We start from the raw sequence: 23194 nt of genomic DNA, 5'->3' as shown, positions 1-23194 counted from the left end.
TTAAGAGATTATTTCAAGCCTCATAACTCGAAAAATACTTTATTATAGTGTTTTGAAAAGCTCTCGAGGTAAGCTTTTTTTGGGAAGAGTTTGCCCTGACACCCTGTATATACGTATATAACAAGCATGAAGTTGGCGAGGGGATCGAGACGCGAGCGCGAAAGAAACACGCGTTTCCTCAAACGTCCTACAGAGTGCGCTAGTAAAGTAAGCGCCTTTCGAAGCGAGGTGAAACGAGAGGACGCCCGCGAGACGACTCCGCGAACCTTTCCCACTTTTCCGCCTCTCAGTAAAAAAAAAAAAAAAAAAAATAGGAAAAATCCGCAGAAAACCACGTAAGATCGCGCGGACGCCGTCGTGACTGCTCCATCACTTCGCCGCCACCCGTTAGATACCGCGCGCGCTCCCATCGGTACATGTGCGTGGCCGCGACAGCAGGACATTCATCGACATTCATCGCCGAGGGATCCGTCCAGGACGGGGTCCTCGCGCGCGCGTCACGTCCACCGAATTTCCTCGCGAGCGCCAGACCCCCCGTCGCCCTCCCCCGTCCCCCATCCCCACCCCCACCCGTCCGTCCACCTCGCGACGTCAACGCCGTCAACAACAACGGCGAGGGCGACGGCGACGTATGCGCGAGGCGATCGCAGCGCCGCCGTCATCAGCGCGACCGCCATCGCAACGAGGTGCGCTATCCCGTTCACTTCGCGACGAAGCCACGAAGAAATGCCCGTAGGTTCGAGATCGATCAGTCCGAGTTCCCGTACGACGAGCATGGAGGTATCACCGCGGTCGAGCCTGTAACGGGCGCGCTGTGGAGCTTAGGAGCGAGGCCAGCACGCAGTCGTCGTCGTCGCCGTCATCGTCACCATCACCATCGTCGTCGTCGTCGTCGTCGTCGTGCATCGTATCTCTCGCGCTCCACGCTCGCGTCGGGTCAGCTGCTGCTACTTCGCGCCGCCCCCGCGCCAGGTTGTCGGGTGTATCGGGTGCGCGTATTGCATCGAGCCCGCGGCCCCGCGATCGTGACACTTTTCGCCCGAGGTGCGCCGCCCGCAGGCCTGCGTGCACGATGGAGCTGCGTGTTGGTAACAAGTACCGGCTCGGACGGAAAATCGGGAGCGGCTCCTTCGGCGACATTTACCTAGGTAATCCCCCCCCTCCCCCCCCCGGATGCCGTCCTCTCCCTCTCCGTCCCTCTCTATCTCTCTCTCTCTCTCTCTCTCTTCTTTACCCTTTACCCTCTTCTCTCCCCTCCCCCTCCCCCTCGCCCTCTCGTTTACAGCGGATTTCGTGTATTTCACGCGCGAGAGCGTGAAACTCTCGCGTGCCAACTCCTACGTTTTATTCTTCTCTTCCCTCCTCCTCCTACTCTTTGTGCTCTTCCACTTGTCTCTTTTCTTTGTCTGGGGTTTCTTCTTTATTTTGTAGACACATTGTATATGTATATATATATATATATATATATATATATATATATGTGTGTGTATGTGTGTGTGTGTGTGTGTATGTGTGTAAATGCAGAGTCTTACCTTGGTCTTTCTTCCTTGCATTTCGCAGGTACCAATATTTCTACAGGAGAGGAGGTCGCTATCAAGTTAGAATGCATAAAGACACGGCATCCGCAACTGCACATAGAGTCCAAGTTTTACAAGATGATGCAAGGAGGCGGTGAGTAGATCAATATTTCTGTATGTGTATCACACGTGAATGTTTATTCCGTAATATAGAAGCCGTCGTGTGTTCTTGTTTATTAGACAGCTGATCCAATATCTTTTTCTTTTACATCGGTACGACATATTGTATATTTCTGAGGTCTGTTTATTTTCGTATCTCTTTACAATTTGAACATATTGAAAGGATTGAGATTTAACAACAGTGTAAAATACTATAATATTATTGAAATTTGATGACTGATAAGATTATTGAGACTTGACAACTTGAAAAAATTTATAGTTCAAAATAAAGCTTCAAAATAAAACAAAGAAATATTTATGCAATGAAAAGTGAATACGATTATGTGTTGAACTTTGAAAAAAAGTTTTACATTTTTCATTATTTTACTAATTAAATACATGCCTCCATTGTGATTATTTCATCACTTTCACCCACAGTATAGTTTCATAATACTTATTAAAACACAATATATTCTCTGTGTATATGTATAATATAATTATTTTGTATTCTAATTATATAACCTTTAAAGTTTATTTCCTTCTTTCCTGATTATATCAGGAGTTGCAATAATATAACTTCATATTCTTAATATTCTAGTTGGAATACCAACTATAAAGTGGTGTGGTTCGGAGGGTGATTATAACGTAATGGTAATGGAATTACTTGGGCCATCACTGGAAGATTTGTTTAATTTTTGTTCAAGACGTTTTACTCTGAAAACAGTCCTGCTCCTTGCCGATCAATTGGTAAATAAATTTTTTTTCAATTATAAAAATATTCTTATCTATATAGAACATACAAATATAAATTTAAAAGTTAATGAATATTTCATGTCCATTAAAATTAAATATATTAATGTTGTAATAATATCAATAGATGGTACATTGTTTTTTTATTTTTTTTGGTTTTCATTTTATCACTAATAATTAAAATATGTGTTTTGAACATATCTTAATTGTCATGAGAAATTATTTTATTAGAATTTCAATTTTATTACTTTATTATGCATTGCAAGAGAGGATTCTATTTATGTTGCACATTCATGCCTGCACTTTGAGATAAAAGGCTAAACAGATAACTTCCATCTTATTATTCTCATATGGAGTTGCTTCAATATTTTTGTGCAGGGTGTTCCTGCTCGAATGCCTTGCTATATGTTCAAAGTTCATATTGTGATTATATTTATTACTTTATTTAACAGGGAGAAATATGTTATTGTGCGCTACATTACTGTCAAGAATCGCTCACATTCAATAAATAAATATCTTTTTTTTTTCTTCTCAAAACATACGATTATATTACATTATAATTATAATTGAATTATGTATAAAAATGTATTTCCAAGTGTTAAGTGTAAGAATCAGAAAAAGTATAAATATTAATTCATTTTTTATTCAAATATCTTACACTCATTTGAAAGCTTTGATTTAGAAGAAAGTATTAGAAGAAAGTATTTCAAAGAAATGAATATGTTACCAAATTAGCAAATATTATGCAGCATGCACACCACATTATGAGTTAAATTGAATAAACAGTTTATTTATCTCTAGATATATGATCTTTGAAGCATGAAGCATGAACACATTGAAACACAGACTGTACAGTTATAATAACAGTGCTTTAACTTCTCTATTCTGCAGATAAGTAGAACAGATTACATTCACAGCCGCAACTTTATTCATCGTGATATTAAGCCAGACAATTTTCTGATGGGTCTGGGAAAGAAGGGCAACCTCGTCTACATTATAGATTTCGGATTGGCTAAAAAATATCGCGATGGCCGCACACACAAGCATATACCCTATCGAGAAAACAAGAATCTGACAGGGACGGCCAGGTTAGAACTATATCGCTAGTAAAATCTCAATGTATAATAATCTTGCTCTGACTAATTCATTTGCCATGATAACAGATACGCGAGTATAAACACACACTTGGGGATCGAGCAGTCACGACGGGACGATCTCGAATCTCTGGGCTATGTCCTCATGTACTTCAATAGAGGTAGTCTACCCTGGCAAGGATTGAAAGCAGCGACTAAGAGACAAAAGTACGAACGCATTTCTGAGAAGAAAATGTCCACTCCCATAGAAGAACTCTGTAAGGGTTATCCTGGTAAGTTTCTTTTACAGTAGGTACATTACGTATGTAAAGATATCACGTAAGGTAAAAATCTTTATCTTCAATTTCATATAATAGAACGAATGTTTGATTAATTATTGCAGTAGAGTTCGCGTCGTATCTAAGGTATTGTCGGGATTTGCGCTTCGAGGAGAGGCCGGATTACTCGCATCTCCGACAACTTTTCCGAACACTGTTCCACGGTCAGGGCTTCACTTACGATTACGTCTTTGACTGGAATATGCTGAAGTTTGGTAACGCGAGACAACCAACTTTACCTTCCGCGCAGCAAGCGCCCATGCACTCGCAGCCGTCTAACGCGGCGCTGCCTTCTGGGACCAACAACGATCAGGAACATCGATCAAGGTTGGTGTTTTGCTAAAAAAATACCGACTTGCCTGAAAAAATTCTCATGCATTAAACTGGCGGCTGGTTAGTGCGATTGCATCTTCACACCATAGCGCCTTTTCACGTTTATAAATAGCATGGTCATCATTTCATTGCTCACAAGCGTGGTCTATTTTCGGCGTCTAGGACAACGAATCGGGAAACTGCCGCTTTGAGCAATGTGAATAATAACCAATGTAGTATAAATATTTTTTTAAATTAGTATTTCCTTATACTCGAGAAATTAATATATATCTCATCTCATTCAAGGCATATCTGGTAAATTTAATTTAATAATAATTTTCAAAACTAACTAGAGATAGATGAGCGTAGCGTTAAATCTTATAAAATTGCCATTCTATCTTCTATTATCCATATTATCCATCTTATTAGACGCTCTTTTTATTTCATAATATATAATATATATCACAATATCTTTTGCGTCTATCAGCGAGAAATCTACTTATCTTTCGTTCATATCTGCTTCCAGGCCCTACACGCGGCAATGTTTGCCGAACGCGTCCGTAGCGACGGTGGGCCCGACGCTTGGACGCTTGGACCCGACCACGAGTTTGCGAGCGATCCGGCAGAAACGCGAGATGGAGACTCGTGGTGACCAGGACAATCAGGACAAGAATGATCTCCAAGGTAAAATACAATTCTACCAACAATTCTGCGCAAGCCAACAGAATTTCGGTATTGCCGAGCGAAAAACGCAACATAATGTGACAGTCGGACACTCGCAGCAGCCTGCGCCTGGCGGCAATGAGACTGCCGCCGCCGTCGCGAGTGCGACACGCGTGATAAATCCATGTCAATTCAGTACATTCAAGTCAACTACTACGCCGGGTAATAGGGCGGCGCCCCCGCCACCGCCAGACGTGGCGGCCTCCCTAGACCTGACCGGTCTCAATCTGGGACGTAGTCGCGAATTAGGCTCTAATCGTATCGCGGAGATCAATTCCGCGACTACGTCACGCGAGTATTATCAGCCGACGATGAGTAGAACGCGTGAGAGGAGCCCAAACACGGCGTCCCGTCAACTCGATAAACAGAGCTATTTTTTTCATGGGCATAAAACTGAGAAAGACGTAGATCGCAAAGTCGTGATGTTTGAGGATCTAGGAACAAAAGGTACGAATTACGCTCGACTAGCGGATGACGCGGATGAGACCGCGGCAATGTCGAGCTCGATGAATTGCTTCGGTGGCCTGGACAAAGAGAGAAGCTACGCTGATTACGACAGCGACAAGAAGCACAGGTGTCCCGCAACAAACAGCGTCCGACATTTTACCGTGACTCACGAGATGCGTGACTCAGAAAGCGTGGAATTCCTCGAGAAGGAGGGTGAGATCTTTAAGAAGAATAGTAACGAGTTGTTGCAGGAGACCTTCACTAGCAAACGCAGAAACTTCTCTTTCCGTAACAAGGAAAAACCGCACAAGAGCTTGGAGTCGCTCGAGAAAAGTATCAATATACCAGCTGTAGATTGTAAAAGTCTAGATTTTCTACCGGAAGAGCAATCAAAGACTTTTTTCCATGGTAAACAGAGGAGTTTTGATTCGACCAAGAAGTCTGTCGATTCTTCGACGGCGAATAAGACACGCAAGCGGCCCAATTTCTTCCAACGAGTCGGCAGAAGCTTGCATTTTTTACCCAGGGAGCGCGAGAAGCGCCAAGACACATCGAAGCGAGAAGAACGCGCAATTAACAGTCAATATCCTCAAACTGATCAGGAGAAATGCGAGTATTTTTTACAGAGGCACCAGAAAAACGTTGATTTTTTTGAACGTACGCCAAACTCGCTAGCCAATCGTGCTCCCGTCCAATCCAATCTCGGTTCTTTCGACGAAGTAGATTTCGCTGTTGTACAAAATTCCGCTAGTCGTCTTAAAGATGCGCGGCTCGAAGGGAGTACGTTTCGCGCGAAACGAGACTCGAATAAGTCTACGAATGTAGATACCACAGAGGATAATATAAAACAGAATAATTGGGATGCGAGTAAATCGTTGATGCAAACCGACCTTTCGACAAATATCGAATTGACGGTGACGGTGATGCAATCGAGGCTTCCCTTGATCGAGGGTCCCATTGCGAGTGTCACCACGCAAGATACCGTGAGCGGTAACAAAGACAGCTTAGACATCGGATACTCCATCAGCGAACTTGGTAGAATTTACTTACATACTATACAAAACATTGATCACCCAGAGGGTTTGCTATCTCTGGAAAACGCCGCTGACACGACGGAAAAACGGAAACGCTACATAGAATGGCTGCAAACGAAAAACGATCAAGATATTTTGAGTCACGGTACCAATTCCTGCGATTCCCTGACTCACGGTAAACCGCAGGGTAACTTGGACATTCTTATAAATATCCTCCTCGACATTTTCGTTTGGATTTGCATTTGAGAGCAGTTGTAAGGCCTCTCTCTCTCTGGGAAATTTTTGAAACACAGACCTCTTATATCACGTACCGAGCGATCTCCGTTTATATATTCTCGTATGGAAAAATTACAAGACCAAGATTTCGATGGTTAGTCGGATTTGCTCCAGAGAAATCTAATATTTTTTACAAAGAAGTATATCTAGAATGAGCATGATTTTTATACTGAATATTTTTGCGCATTTCACATGCGTATATTTTCATACGATATTATATAATAATATTTATAATGGCTATTTATATATATATATATTCTCTCTATACACTGTCGAATTATCCATGACACGCAGTCATAACAGCCGCATTGAAATCTTGGCTATTTGCAAACGAATAACAAGATTGCCTTAGATTGCAAGCAAGAGTGAAATTAATTATAGATCGCACTTGTGATGATCGTGAATCTCGAGCCAATAAGCGATTTTTTTTCTATATGCAACATGTGTGCAACATATATAATGTACATGTAAGCATATATTAAATTTGTACACTGCGGCCTCTCACATGTAGGATCGATGGCGTTTATTAATGCTTGAGAAACGCGTCGCGAAATTTTTATGTCGTGTATTCTTGCCGCATAATAGTTACGAGATTGATTTTGTTTCGTCCTTTAGGTTTTTACTCTTTATTTAAGTTTTATTCTCTTACTTAGTAGCGATTGATAAGCATTCATAAACCAAATTATAAGAATAACATATACTATGCAATCACGTGTATGTACATAAATAGTTTTTGTTTCTTTTTTTTTCTTTTTTTAACAATCACAAGCTCAATTATAATATATATATAATCGTGAAAAAAATGCAAAATCAGGGCTTTGGTTTTTATAAAAGAAATTATTCCGAGTGAAACAGATATTGTTTATAATCATCAAGGTTGTGTATACGTAAAAATTGTTTTATATTTATTATAAGTTGATTTATTTTTTACGCCGATATATTTTTGCTGCCTATAAAACTCATCGTTTATATTATAAACAGATTTTATTGTCGAGTAATGTTTCTTTGCATTTGTTTCTTATTTTTTTCTTTATTTATATTTTCTCGATAATTTTTTATCATTTGACAAAATTAATTCAGTTTTGGAATGATAATAAAGTAAGGAAAACATCGTGCACTGTTTATAAAATAAGAATAACATTAACGTAGGGATATATGGCTTTAATCGTTTTTCGTAATTTATTTATTTCTGCCTTAAGAAAAATAATCTCTTGATTGTTTAGACTGACCAAAAGTTTATAGACTGATAACACTTGTCATTAAATATTTTTCAAAGTGCTTGTTCGCAGAAACGTAGATCATAATTTTTATATCGCAATGTTTTATTTTATTCGTTCTCTAAACTTTTCGCGTTTTTTTCTCTCTCTCTCTTTTTTTTTTTTTATTAAAACATAACGAATTCGGATGAATGCATTAGTGTATATTGATACATATTAAAGACTATTGTATATAAATTTATAATAATATAATTAAAATAAGATTAATATTATAAATTAATTAATATTATAAATTATTATTAAATATTTTTATTCAATATAAATGATGATATATAATAATAATTCATAAAATTAATTATTTTACTTATTTATGCTACATAATAATAATTCATAAAATTAATTATTTTACTTATTTTAGTTGTCTATGCTATTGTAAATTTGTATACAGCCTTTAAATGCACCAGTGCATCTAATCGAATTCGTTATTAGAATTATATATAGCACACACAATCTTAATATCACTTTATAACATTGAAATTTAGAGATATTAATGTCTTAATTAATATATTAGAGAGAAAATGTCAATACCATCGCTTCTTGTATAAATCGAAAGCCGTATATAATTGCGGAATTTATTTTTTTATTCATCATAAAATCTACGATGCTATAATCAAGCGATAAAAATCAACAATTCCTTCAAATTCAAATTTTGATTTAGTTTGTGTTCTTTCTTCTGTCTTATATATTTATAAGCTTCATGATAAAGAAAGAGAGGGAGAGTAAAAAGTTTTGTCTTGTATCTCTGATACGTTGATTTTACATTAATACATTGATTATTCGTTCAAGATACAAACGTAACGATAAAAAAATCAAGTATTTAATTAATTAACTCATTTAAAATCTAAATCTTATACATGTATTATGTTAAATGAAGTCTCAATAGCATGCGACTTTTCAACAATTTCATACATGAAAGATCTATGCCTCGCGATACGAGCAATAAAAATGATTTAAAGACTGTTAATTATTCGCGTATTACTTGATCACAAGAACTCAGGACACTGATTTTGATTATCTCCAAAATCGAAGCTCTTTACGATTTGTTACTATTATTAATTATAAAATTCAAAGTATGAAGCGTTGAATATTTCTCGCAGCAGGATCAACACGAGACGCGGATGCTGCTTTTAATATCGTTTATATAAATATTTGTTTCAATCACATAAAACGCGTTGTTAATTATAATTAGCATTTAAAAGAAAAAAAAATGATGTTGTGTTCCTTTTTATTTTAGTCATTGACATTTTCATCATTTAATTAATTGTATCCCGTAACGATTGTGAAGCTTCAACACCAACGTGTTTACTGATAATTAATTAAGCATACGTATTAATCTTCGTATACGTGTAACGAATACGTTCTGGTGAAATGGAAGAAGTAGTCTGACGGATGATAGCCTTTCGTAATTCAACAGTATCTTGACTTTTCACTTTTCTAATTAAATGTCACGTATATTATACATATGGGAGAGCGTCCAGGGACGCGCGGAAAGCATTACCAAAGCTTAGATAGGGTCTATAAAGTCTAGTTTATTACTTATCCATGATCTTTGTAATCTCAAAGAGGTACTGTGGCTCTCTCATTAGACGAAACAATCGAACGAAGGGATTTATATTTATTAAAATCGTGCTACGACATTGCCAACTTCTTCCTATGCACTAGATCACTAGATCACAGGCATCGTCCCTTTATCGCTCATTCCCACCTGTTTTTCTTCATTCATCTACGAAGTCTTCATATCGTATATTTATCTGTAATCGACCTGTTTTTTTATTGATAATAATGGTGATGATAATGATGATGATGATGATGATAATGATAATGAAGAAAAAGTAGCAAATAAATGTTTTTCCATTCAAGGACTGGTCTCTTTTTATTTATCTCACCACACGACATTGTCGATTATCCTTGTCAAAATTATTTCTCACTTGGCTTGAATGGAAAAACCCAAATGTGCGATGAATAGCGCTCAAGTTATTCATCCTCTGAGATGTCTGGATTTCGAAAAATTCTCGATGCAAAAGATCGATGAAAAAGAAAGAGAATGGAGAAAAAGTCTATGTTTTGGCTAATCTTTCAATTTTGTCGCATCATCTGTCTTCACAGAAGCGTATCATTCTTATTTGAATTTATTTTTTTCGAAGCACATTGACATTTGCGCATATTCGTTCGGTTATACATTTTTTTTTCTCTTTTTTCTTTTTTTGTTCTAATTAATTTTTCCATTTCAATTGCCAAGAGTGAAAAATCTACCCGTCCCGCGTCGCCTGGTTGATGTTATTACTGTTAAATGACATTCTTGAATATCTATTTATATGAATATGATTACTTTGACACATCAACCTGACGAATATATCCTACATACGACACGATCCTTGAGACGTTGTATCACTTCATAATTTATTACTATTGCTGTTTCAGAAGATTACAATAATAATTTAATAATTTGAAATAATGATGTAGATTAATAGAGTTCAAAATAATGTATTCTTCTTTAAACAAAGTAGCACAAAAAATTGTGTCAAAGTTAAGATTGTAAAGTCTTTATTTTTCACTAGAGAAAAAAATGTATGCTTCCAATCAGTTAAAAATTATTCAAGAGTGTTATAACACATTTGTTAAATATGTTATAAAATCTTTTTTCTCTTCAACTATTTATTATGTAAAGTACGTGAACCACTCATATAAAATAGTGTTTTTAATTTATGAAATTTAGTTAAATATATATAAATTAATAAAAATTAAATACGACAGTTAAATAATAATTTCCCCATTTTTTCGGATTAGATTGCGCGTAGCTTTATCATTTTTTTTATTACGATTTTTTGAAATTATGTCGCCTGAAAAGTAGCCTTAGATTGCAGGTTGAGACGCATGGTGGGTATAACACACATATATACTGTGAAAATGTGTGCTTTGCAATGAAACGAGTGTTCTTCTCTTTCTATACGATTATTTTTTTTCTACCTTTTGTTTTTTTTTTTCTCGGCGAGCTACTTGCACGATTGAATGTACTGACCAAGCAAAATAAATCGCCGACGATTTTATGCGAGAGTCGAGTTTTGGAATTGTTTTTTGAAAGAGAAACTTTATTTTAACGGATATTGCTATCCCCTCTGATTGCTTTTGAATTTGTGTTATAATCTTTGAACCTGCTGTATCAAGAGAAGGCGATTGTAGAGAGAGTTTTTTTCTTTTATACACGTATACATGAATAAATTAACAAAAAAAAAAAAAAGATCGAATCTCCTAGAAAATAGGCAAGGTGGCAGCGAGTTGACGACACATAGGAATGTTGGCTGTGAATTTCTTTTGCGGTTTTTCATGCATTGTTTTTTTCTGATAATCTCTTTCAGCATCGGGTGCGGGTGGACAGGAGCGAAGGGTCAGCATGCGATTGCATCGTAGGGATACGCTTCTAGCAGCTGCAGGAGAAATGCAGCCCAAGTCCAAGTGAGTTGCTACACAATATAAGACGATTCAATCCGCTAGACGACTGGGTATAACTTGCTCTACTATTTCATCCGCGGATGAAAAATATCGTAAGCTTACTCAAACAATGATGTTCATTATTTCGATCGCTTTAGTGTCATAATAGGAAAGTTTTGGAATCAAAGAAATCAACCGAAACTTTCTCCATGTCTTCGTATATTGTATATATTTAAAATAGATCGTCGAATTTTGCAATTTCCAATTTAATCTTAAATTTTTCCCAACAAAAATATCGATCATTTTCGAATTAAGCTTTAAAAGTGGGAAAAATCTGATTATTTCTGTAATTTTTTAAATAAGTTCCTGTAATTTTTTTAAATATTAACTAGATTAAAAATCTGTTAAATTGATAATTAAAGAAAAAAATTGATTTCAAGTTTGTCAATAAATATTCCGGCGACTTATTTTTAGATCATCTTCCATAAAATTCTTCGCGAGAAAAGTTCAGAGCTTGTTACACTCGTTCCAGGTTGCATGATCGTTGCACATTTTGGGGAAAAATTTCATTTTACATAAGCCTGTTTCTGATTCTATTTATATTCATATCGATCTCGTACAATGGTTGTGATAAATATGAAAATTTGCGGTACGTTAATGATATATAAGCTCGAATTTTATCAATTTTTCACAGCTCTCGCCAAGTCTTATGATTCATCGAGGCGTAATAGTTACAATTTCAAGATTGTAATTTGTGTTATGCTTGTGCAAACGCTAAATCGTGTTTTGTATGTTCGGTACGCGTTAGTTGTATAGAAGCTTCATTTCAGTAGGAAGGTGGTGTCTCAATACCGTGGCATGGTACTCCAATTACTTGTTAATTTGGGATAAATGAATAATCGAGACAAATGGATAAAGGGGAAGAAACATATTTTGTCATTTGGAAAGAATTCTCGATACGCATATTTCATCCACATTCAAAATTACTCATTTCATCATCGTCTTTGGTGACATATATCATTTAACCACTTTAAAGCTTGTAATTAAAATGAGTGTTTTGATAAATTTCAAACGATTAAAAAATAGATAATTCTTTCTCAAATTTAATTTACAGAAACACAAATAGAGATAATATAAATTTTATTGTTTATATAATTTTTTACAACAAAATTTCAAGATTTGTAATTTAAAAGTTATTTATAAAGATATTTAAAAAAAAAAAACATAAAGAACCAACATTTTTTAAAGTTTTTATTTTAGTTTTCATTTACTGAAAAAATTGCCTTTAAATTTATTAAAGAAAGTATTATATTGTAATAATAATGAGACATTCTATACATATTTATATGTGTGTTGCCGATAACTATATGAAATGAAGAAATAAAAGATACACTTAAGATGTATATTTATAATTTAAATTTAAAATGAGAAAACATTCTCTCCAAATGAAGATAATTATTATTGCTTGCTATCGAATGCACTCTCTCACAATATAATACTTATTATATTTTTAATAAATGATACATTGGAATATGTGATTAACATAAAAAACTAATTAAAATACGATGCAAGATACAATTTCTATATTTTGATAAATATAATGCCTGTAGCTTGTGATAAGCCGATCGGCTATATAATTTTGAGACTATCGCATGTGATTAATAAATCATTTACGAATAATTTTCTTGATTGTTAGATTAAATTCCGATGTTATTGGGATGCCCAAGCATAAAAATCGCATGTCGATAAAAAGTAAGATATAAGAAAAACTTGATATTATTTATTTTACATGAGTACATTTGTAAAAAATAACAGTATACCAGAATTTTTTTAATAATTTTTAAATTCATATTTAAATGATTTAATTTATAATTTATAGAAGATGAAATAATAATAAAATAAGGATGCAAATTAAATAACTTAATAAGGAAAAGAAATAACTTTAGCATGTCCTTGCAAGTGAAGTAGCATTATATGTTTCTAGCACTATATGTTTCTCCACGAGAAGACTTTCACATTTGCCTTTCAAGACTTGTAATGCTAGTAATAAGAGCGTAACGAATCAGAGAATAGCTGGACGATTCAACTGGTTATTGCACAACTCTCCTTGGTAACTGGTTAATCCACTATTGAATGTCTTGAAGTATAAACTTGATTTCTAGAGTCGAGTGACATTGTTAAAGTTTTATTAATACGAAATCGTGCTTGAAAATGTTAAGACATAAAATCATCGTGTTTATTTTTGAAATTTTATTGATTTTAAGTAGAAAAAAATTATATTTAATCATTCAATTTTCAATTTATTCAAAATTTTTACAAATTATATTATATTTATTCTTCTCTAAACAAATTTGCATCTTAGATTTAATTTGTATGTATTAAATTAATATGAGATACACGTGTCATAAATATTTAAAACGAGAAAACAGATTTGACAGCTTTCCTTTTGCAAAAATTTATCAATAATTATAAATCACTTTTCGTATTGATCGTAAAATTAATGGTATTATTATTTTTTTTTAAATAATATATATTTTCAGTACGTGCTGGGCATCTCTTGGAATAACTGTGCATGTAAACATGCACGTTTTCGCACTCGAAATTTCACGAGCATAATCTATAGATAGAATTTTTCTCTAATACTGTGAAAGTATAGACATGCAAAATTATTCGGTATCGAAATTCCTCTTTATGTTGACTTTCGTTGACTTTTTTCAGGTAACCGAAAGCTATCGCACTAATTCTAAATGACAAAAATAGACAAAGAGGGAGCGAAATTCTCTTCTGTGCCACGGTAGAGGACGCCGATTGTGAAAAGCTCTGATCACGGGGGAAACTTTCATCGTGCGAGCCTTCTCTCAGAGTTCATCCCTCCTCACGAGCCTGTTAATAATTTGCCACCTTATTCGCTGCTATTACACGCGAATCTTGCAATTTTCACGGAGAACCTTGCAGTGTTATTTTAATACAGCGAAAAAACGAATATAATTGATTCTTGCATATCTTTATTTAATTTGTCAAATATTTAAATAAGATAACAAACGTCATTATATACGTTGAAAGAGAGGACAAATTATATTATTTAATATTAAATTATAATTCTAATATATTTAAATTATAATTTAATATTTTAATAGACTCTTTGTTCCAGAAAATATCTGTTGATGTTAGCTATATTTTTATCAGAACATTACATTTTGTTGCGAGAGAGATGAGTATTCATTTTATCAAAAATTTGACTATTATACCGCTGTAAACGCGAGCGATTATCCTGCAAGAATCTTTCCAGTCACAGGATAAGGGGGGAGGTTTGATGCGACGAATGAGAGAAGGAGCGCCGGAAAAAGAGAAAAAAAAAGAGGGAACTTTAGCTCGTGTTTATGTGATGAAGACGGTGGCGCGCTAATGTCGCTGTTTTGTGTGTCTTTTGTTTTGGAAGCGCCAATGCGACGGCAATCGCTCCACCCACCCTGATGGTCAGGCGGGCAAGCGTGCAACACAACAAGTGAATCAGCAACAGCAATAGCGGAATCATCATCATCATCATCATCCTCGTCGTAATCAGCAACGTCGTTCATCAGGAGCGACGACCAGCGTTCACCGCCGACACGGCGCACTCCTGCCTGTCGCAAACCGGAAGTGAACCCGCGCGCGCTCGGTGGTACCGCGCAGCCATCCGGTGAACGGTGAACGGATGCGACCCGATTGTCGCGTTTGTCGGTGACAATTGTAATCGCGGTGGTGCTTCGTTACAAGGTCCGCGATGAACATCGCGTAACAGGAAAGGTAACGTGAGGATGCCTGCGTGTGACTCTTTGCACCGAGTGGACGATGACGAGAGGAAGAAGGAAGAAGAGGGAGAGAACTGTAACAACTCAACGTCAACTGTGTCTCCGGGATGCAACGATGCAACTCTCATCGTAGTGCGCAAGATTCTCAGGCGGATTGTACTATTGGAATATGTCCTGGATCTCTTTCTCACGAATCCTGCCTGGAGGACGCTCTTAACGACCATGCATTCATAAGGAGGTTTAGAAAAAATCGAGTCGGGTTCCTCGCATCTCTTGCGGGTGTAGGACGATGAAACGTGATTGTGATCGTTTTTTCTGCTTTCTAATTTTTTTTTGGTTTTTTTTCGAAGCGAATCGCAAATGTACAGTACGCGGTTTCGATGATGGATCCTCGCAGTTGTTCATGATGCATAGTAACATTTAATTTTCGTCGTACGAGAGGCGAGAACCGAACTGTGCGGCCATTTTTGCTTTTTCCGAATTTTTGATACCGCATATACTTCAAATGAGTAATTATATTTGTCAAACTTCGTTATAATTTGTAAATTGTTTGCGAAAGAGAGCAGGGAGTGTTTCCTTGTCAAAGATAGTAATCAAATTATAATAAAACGCATGTCGTAACAGAAGGCTACGTTAGATTAAAAACCGTGGTATTTGGTTTAAACGTCATAAATATTCTTGATTACAATGGCATATATTTCATCTGTAAAAATTCCTATAGAACTTGTAAAAACTTAACTTTTTTTAATCTCATATAAGTCGATTAATGACTTCTCCGTTAATGATATTGTCTGTAATTGTCTGTTAATGGTATTGACTTTGCGAAATTATCGTTCGATTTTCACGAGACAGTCACGAGGGTTAACATAATTCCGCGCAATTATTACCGTATCCTGCTCCACCAGCGGGCTGAGTACGTATGTATAAATGTAGAATATTTCTTCGTATAAGTCACAACATGTACATAGACCGAATACATTGGTAACTCGAGCAGCTGTCGAGTGTGTAAAGCTGTTCTCGAATTTTTGCACAAAATGAAAATGACATTTTTTTCAGGCGATACAAACGAAATGTTAGCTCCACGTTAGTGTCAAGAGAATCAAGTGTAATCGTGGGGAGAAGCCAACAAATACAGTTGTAATTATCAATTTTGCTAGGACGCGTCATTTCGACATACATCGCGTTTAATACGGTTCTTGCCTTAAACTCGGCGTGTCATTGTTCCAGCCGAGCTAAAAACAAGGCAAATTTCGGGATCATCTGCTTGTCCAAGAAAATAATTTGAAACAGTATATATAATCATAAATTTTTGCCCGGCCAGTCTTGCCGACGAGAGCAATGTCACGTCGATTTACGGCAGCAGGATGCTGAGGTCTTTTCGCTAAAAAGCTCGATAGTTAAACGATCATACAGAATGTAGTACAACGGGCGCGCAGGGAGTGGGCGGGGGAGGACGTCTAGTTTTAGGGACAATTCGTTCGGTTGTGCTTAGATGGTAAGAAGAGAACACACGATTGCGAGTTTCCGTGGAGCATTTCTATCTCATCAGCATCGATCGGGCGTACTGTACAGGTGGTGGTGTGTCTGTCGCGTGTGCATGATGAATTATGACATCGTTACCGTCGTGATCGCGCGCTCCGAGATAATGAAATGTTACGTACGGCGAGGAGCGTGCGATAACCGCGGGACGAATTCACTGTGTCTAATAAATAATAAAACAGATGTGACCTCTCTACTCGTGCCGTGACAAACCTCGTGCCCTTCCCTTTTATACGTGGTAAAAATACTAACCGAGAAAAGGCAACACCATTTAATCGCACACCCGGTCCTGTTCATCGACCTTCCGTTTTTCTTTTCCTTTTTCCGTTTTTAAATTAATTTCAAGACTAGATACGCCGTGTATTGAATTGTATGTGATATGTATACCCAGAGAAAGCGATCATCGGTGAACATTACCGCAGCATCGTTCCGCTAACGTGTGTACGTCCCGTGTTTGTAGCAAGCGTGTGTGTGTGTGTGTGTGTGTGTGTGTGTATGTGTGCATGTGTGCGTGATAATTACGTGCGAAAGTTTGCGTACTAGTGTGAGAGAAGTAGAAGAATGATGGGGAAGGAAAGTGCGAACAAAGTGCATGCGTCGCATCATGAGAAACGGACACCAAGAGAGCATCCGTCGCATTTGTACCTCGCATGTTTAACGCTTTAAACGCGGGTTCATCTGATTCTGCGTTTCGTTACGTACGAGGATCACATGCAATTTCGCGTTGACTGTTAAATGCAGCGTTAAATATGTGATACGAATATAGATCGATGAGTCTTTAATCTCGTTCAACTGTCCAAGGACCGGTTGCACCGACGACATAATGATTGACTGTTTTCTCTTTACATATCGCAGAATCAAGATGTAGAATAATATCATACAATCTTTGAGTTTAATCTATAGTTTTCGAACTTTTATCATCGCCCAATTGGACAGAAACAAAGAAAGACCTGGATGGTTCACCTAGAAATTTACATCAGCTGATATAACGTCATGTTATATCCCAGCAAACACCAAGTAACATTTATATAATTGTTAGTTGTAATTTCCCACTCAACAATATAACTGTTACATGTTACATAACTGTTAAATAACATGTAACAGTTATATTATTGAGTAGGAAATTATAATTAATAGTTATATAACTGTTATTTGGTGTTTGCTGGGATATAACTCGTATGGAAAAATATTGAAATAGTATCAGACAGCTAAACTATAGATTTCGCAGACTATTGTTACTCTGAGACTTAATGTTATCACATACGCTCCTTTCACACATGTCACCATCGAGAACTTTCCCTCCGAATATTAAGATATTTTCATCTGTCTCAGAGCCTTATCTGGTGACGCGTAGTTTATTATAATTCTGCGTATCAATTAATCGTTGATACAACCGATCCCAACGATTGCGATTTAGAAATACGAGCTCGCAGAATTCAAGTAACGTAACTTAAACGCCAGAAGAAAAAGATAGAGGTATTCTAGAAGACATTTTAAATCTTGGAAATACTTTTTAAATGTCTTTTAGACTTTGATGTTTATTAGGACCGCGATTATGCGAAATGCTTGACCTTCAAGCACTTGTAAATCCCAAATGCATTTTTCTCCTGTAGCTTCCTGAGTCTTTTGTTGGGATGATCGTACCGGAAACTTTTCACGCATTTCCGCGAAAGACGAGGACGTTCCGAAGACTTTTCGTTCTTCGGAGAAGTTTCGGAAAAGAAGAGGGTCAAGTGTTTGCGCGTTAACGGTTGGCGAAGACCATTTGTTCCCGCCTCATCATCTCTTCGTCCTTTCTTCCTGTTCTCTCTGCCCTCCCTTCCCCCGTTTCGGTTCTCTTCCTGACATCTTGTACGATACACCGTACGATGCGTTGCATATAAAAAAAAGTGAAGAAAAAAAAATGGAGAAAACGTGATGAAAAGTTACGCATATAAATATATTATACCAACATCGTGTTTTTCTATGTATTTTTTTCTTTTTTTTTTCATATAGGGTACTATTACTACTATTACTATTACTACTATCATATTATTACTATTACTATTAATACTACAACTATTACCATTACACTACCGCTGCTGCTATTGCTAATTAACTGTTATTACGTTGTATATCGTGTAGTCAAATTCTCTGGATCGCAACGATCTACTCGAGACGAAGCTACGTCGATAGCGGAGGACGAGGACAAAGCAATGTGTCCCGACGCGATATCCACCTGTCACCGCACCTTGTACGTTGCATTTCTTCGTTTCCTTCTCGCGAGTGGAAAGTATCGTGCGGCGCAAATTGATTATCAAAGATTTAAATTATTAATCCAAGAATTTTTCTTGGAATTTTTCGCATTCTTTCGCGTCTTGTCAAAAACACATTCCCTTTTCGATCGATTGATATTACGTTAAATTGAAAAATGACAAAGATGAAACAAATAAGAATATAATAAAAATTTTCAGATGCAAAATTATCGAATCCGATCAATTTTAATTATGTAACTAATCGACTGACCTGAAGGATAACTGTCTTTAATTTTAATATAAGTATCGACTAATTTTTTATAATTTTCTAATACCTAAAAAAATGCATTCCCTGTGTCATATTAAAACATGCCCCATGTGCTTTAACTTTTTTAAGGAATGCAGACTACTTTTTCAACTCCATCTCTCATTGTTTATCGGTCAAAATATATTTATAGTGATCGGAATTTTCTTATATTGTCAGTGAATTTATGTAATAGTTACATGGTTGCCATTAATCTGATTCGAAGTCTGATATTTTCCACTTCGAGTCACCTTCCTCGCTCTTCTCGTTCGAATAAATCTCATTTACCGCCTGAGAGACAAGTTTCCTTGAGCCAACAGCATTACGTTAGTTATCAAACTTTTCTTTTCTGTAGGGAAAATCTTTGCGTACTCGTTTATTATTTCAAAAAACTTAGAGTTAGAAACTTATATCAATCTTTTTCTCGCGTCGCTTTTCACATAAAAAATTATTTTACATAATTTTAATTTCCTCGATTAGCTAGATTATTCCACTTTATGTATAATTATTTATAGCTGATTTATTGTACAATTTAAACAGATTTTTAGAAAATATTTTAAAAGTGATAAAATAATTGTTATTATTCTTCTATTATTATATTCTATTATTATTATATTATTCTAAATATTCTTCAATTTCCTATTTATTTATGATGCTTTTTAGAATGTGTACACGTTGGATCAAGGAAACTCTTACCGCTTAAACAAGAAAGAAAAAGACACTGCCAGCGCGAGCGAAAGTTCTTGCGTTTTCCCATCACAACTGACTGAAGATACACGATCCGCGATCCCCGGGTTCGTTGTTTCGTCCTCTTGAATCATCGCGGATTCGTTGAACATTCAATAAATCTTCTCGAGATGATCGATGTTACCGCGAGGAGGAACGATCGTTCCTCCTTGTGTTATTCTTTATTTTTTATTTGCGCAGTTTATACACGATCGCGAGGTCCAATCGAAGAATGACGATAAAAAACTGGTGGAACTGATGTATCTACAATTTAAATTATAATTAAAAAAATTACAATTTAAATTATAATTAAAAAAATTATAATTAATATTTAAATTATAATTAAATAAATATGTAATTTATAAATTTTATTATAACGATATGTAATTATAATTTATAATTTCTCCTTAGCTTTACGAATAAAAATGTATACAACTGGTTGATAAATGATTTATCTGAAATTAGAAATGTGGGAAAATACTAGAGATCTCTATTTCTGCATAATATCCAATGATATCTTGAATATTTTATGGTTGGACCTGCGTTTCGGATGCGGACTGTCGCGCAAGCGAAAGCTGTAATTACCGAGATGACAGAATACGCGTCTTTTCTTTGCGCGATTATGGATTATAGTTATGAATTGTACGTGCTTGTTCGGCCGGCCTAGGGGAGCTTTCGTGAAATATGTGTAAAATATATGTGTGAGAGAGCGTTTCCGAGTCTCGAGTCCGTTTTGCGAGACCGATGATAAGCTCCGATGGTCTCCCTCGGCGATATAATGTCACGATGACTACGACAAATGTCGATGATAAATTCGCGATCGATATATTTTAAGTGTACTAATCGAACTGTGTGTGTGTGTGTGTGTCTCTCTGTGTGTGTGTGTGTGTGTCGAGGCGAAAAAAAAACGGTTTGTATATGTATATACAATTATTATTATAATCTATTGAAGCAAGAAGAACATTATAATAATATGTGCAAGTGTGTTTGAGAAAGAGAATGAGAGAAAGAATGTAAGAGAGAGAGAGGAAGAGATATTAGATAAAAAGTGTCCGATAAAGTGTGGCGGAAAAGGCAGCAAAACCGAGATAAAAAATAATAAACACTGTAAAACTGTCTTTGTGTACTATATGAGAAAAAACAACACAACCATAACTATAGTTGAAGTGTGTTTTGGTCAATGAAAGAGAGAGAGAGAGAGAAAGAGAGATAGGATGGTGTGATCTATTTGATATTGGATAGCCTTGTTTTTTCGGTTGCTTTGCATTTGTACTTTGTTTTGACGAAGGAACGCTGGAAATATCGGTCATCGAACGATGAGAATGTTAACCCATATACACTTGCAATTTTTCTCTTCGCGAAGCAGTCCATGAAAGAGGCGAATAGCTAAATAATTCTTAACATTTCTGCTTTTTAAATATTTATGTTCCTCTTTTCTACCAAAAGAATATTAATAATAAGGTAAAAAGCTGTTAAAAAATATAGAACTTCAATTATTTATTGTATAATTTGATACGAGGCATATTTTAGTTTAATTATTGTTTCTGCTAATATTTGTTAACAAAATATTATTCGCGTAATACTATCATAAATATATAATGCTGTATGTAAATGGGTTAATCTCTATGCATCTTCGTTGCACCACAGAGTAGATTTTCCTTCTGTTGTAACCCGCTCTTGTTAAACGACCAAGAAACTACGTGTAATACTTATATTAACAAATATTTTATTTTTATTTGAAAACAATCAAGTGTTTAATTTGGTAAAAAAATATTATATGTATTCAGAATTTATTTAATAATGGAAATTGCTTTGTTATTACGTTTATGATACTTTTAAGATAGCAAGAGCGTGAGACAGCAAGGAAAGCTCTCTGCTTGTTGACCTGCAATAATTTGTGAAAATGATGTAAATTAAAAAGCTATCGATTCAGCAACGTTAACGTTATTAGGGAGAGAAGGAGAGAGAGAGAGAGAGAAAGAGAGATTGCGCGTTGTTAGGAAATTTGATATTTTCGCGCTACTCTGGCTGAAGTCGATTGATTAAAATAAATAAAAAATAGTTGGTAAGATAACGAAACGCGATATTGTTATTTGCTTTAAATTTTGTTCAGTGGAGTCTATAAATGACGAGTGAAAACGCGCGCGTTCTGACGATAGCGGATTTGCTATCTACCTCTCGATGCATGCGCGATTCTGCTTTGAAAAATATATCGAGCGTCAGTGCTGTTTAAGCATGTTTCGCAATTCGATAAAATATGGGAATAACATGTTGTTCCGATTAAGGTCGTTTCTCGTGCGCAGCACATGATGTTTCAGTCATGTACCAGGGCAAGGTGTCCCGAAAAGAATCGTACCCGCAAGAGAAAAGAATTTCGACATTTCCACACTTTAGTTTTATTCAAAGAAGCTTAATAATAGCTTTTGATTTCAATCGACGACATCTATGCTAGATATTATAAAGTCAAGAATAAAAGAAATGGAGAGCGTTAATTGTAAATGATTTTTATAGTTTCGTTTATATATATATAAAAACGAATTTGCTGTAATTTTTGATGAAACTTTTTTGTTCTGGAAAGCATGTAAAAAGTACAATATAAACTGAATCTCGTGTAAAAACATAAAATATAAATCGAGCCATGTCTCAGTTGCAATAGAGATTATTTGCATTTATTAATTTTTTGTTTTTACGTGATTGATTAAGTTGATATTGAAGATTGTGATACATTTTATAAATTTGCTTAATCAAGCAAGAAACAGTTTCGTTGAAATAACAAATAATTCATACGAAATGTAAATTACAAAAATCATTTACCGTTTCTATTTTTCTATGACATTTTAATTAAAATATATAATAAAGATGCCGTCAAAATCTAAATTGATTATACAGGGTGTCTCAGACTTACCGAATCAGCCGTTAATGGCAGATTCCTGAGATCATTTGGAGACGAAAATTCTAATTCTTCAAAATGTTAAGGAAGTTGTAGTTTCGACGCTACGAAAGATTAAAGATTACCAATTGGCGCGCCGCGTTCAGGGCATAACATATCGAGGGATCCGTGCAACAATATCGACATCAAGAGGAGTTTATATGAAATTAAAAGATATGTTCAAGTGTAATTGAAGCTTTAATAACATTACTTTAATAAAAAAAACTTTAATAACATTACAATAATAATGATGTAACATGAGTAACGCAGTCAACGAATTTATTGTTCAAAAATGTTCAAACTACTGTCGCATCGAAGACACAATCGCGCTCACTG

General features: G+C 35.7%; 2 protein-coding genes across 10 annotated transcripts; both read left to right on the top strand.

Annotated features, from left to right (window-relative positions):
- The first annotated feature begins 24 nt into the window (after positions 1-24).
- On the top strand, positions 25-21047 carry LOC145966856 (casein kinase I). 9 transcript variants are annotated; one of them, XM_083091255.1, is made up of 12 exons: positions 25-1148; positions 1561-1671; positions 2275-2423; positions 3318-3514; positions 3590-3792; positions 3903-4164; positions 4676-4833; positions 11263-11359; positions 13032-13087; positions 13320-13445; positions 14054-18589; positions 18790-21047. In XM_083091255.1, exons 1-10 carry the CDS (start codon positions 1073-1075, stop codon positions 13391-13393), a joined length of 1383 nt encoding a protein of 460 aa, XP_082947381.1. In that variant the 5' UTR covers positions 25-1072; the 3' UTR covers positions 13394-13445; positions 14054-18589; positions 18790-21047. The 9 variants fall into 9 exon arrangements, with proteins under 9 accessions (XP_082947381.1, XP_082947380.1, XP_082947379.1 ...); XM_083091254.1 differs by having other exon boundaries at positions 14054-18898; positions 19867-21047; XM_083091253.1 differs by having other exon boundaries at positions 14054-21047.
- LOC145966855 (uncharacterized) lies at positions 4840-7907 on the top strand. The gene has a single exon (XM_083091252.1). The coding sequence runs from the start codon at positions 5184-5186 to the stop codon at positions 6597-6599; it is 1416 nt and encodes a 471-aa protein (XP_082947378.1). The 5' UTR covers positions 4840-5183; the 3' UTR covers positions 6600-7907.
- Positions 21048-23194: the final 2147 nt, after the last annotated feature.

Source organism: Camponotus vicinus, unplaced genomic scaffold, assembly GCF_025532165.1.
Source record: "Camponotus vicinus isolate PSW18456_S1 unplaced genomic scaffold, iyCamVici1.0 SCAF_2, whole genome shotgun sequence".
Lineage (NCBI taxonomy): Eukaryota > Metazoa > Arthropoda > Insecta > Hymenoptera > Formicidae > Camponotus > Camponotus vicinus.
Note: the sequence above shows the minus strand (reverse complement) of the source record. Positions and strands in the feature narration are given on the sequence as shown.

What these genes read in the sequence shown, in the direction of transcription:
- LOC145966856 (XM_083091255.1), top strand. Translation starts at nt 1,073, where the DNA reads ATGGAGCTGCGTGTTGGTAACAAGTACCGGCTCGGACGGAAAATCGGG. An exon ending in TGCTCCTTGCCGATCAATTG is followed by an intron (nt 2,424 to 3,317) that starts GTAAATAAATTT and finishes TCTATTCTGCAG; the next exon opens with ATAAGTAGAACAGATTACAT. An exon ending in AAATCGCATGTCGATAAAAA is followed by an intron (nt 13,088 to 13,319) that starts GTAAGATATAAG and finishes ATATGTTTCTAG; the next exon opens with CACTATATGTTTCTCCACGA.
- LOC145966855 (XM_083091252.1), top strand. Translation starts at nt 5,184, where the DNA reads ATGAGTAGAACGCGTGAGAGGAGCCCAAACACGGCGTCCCGTCAACTC.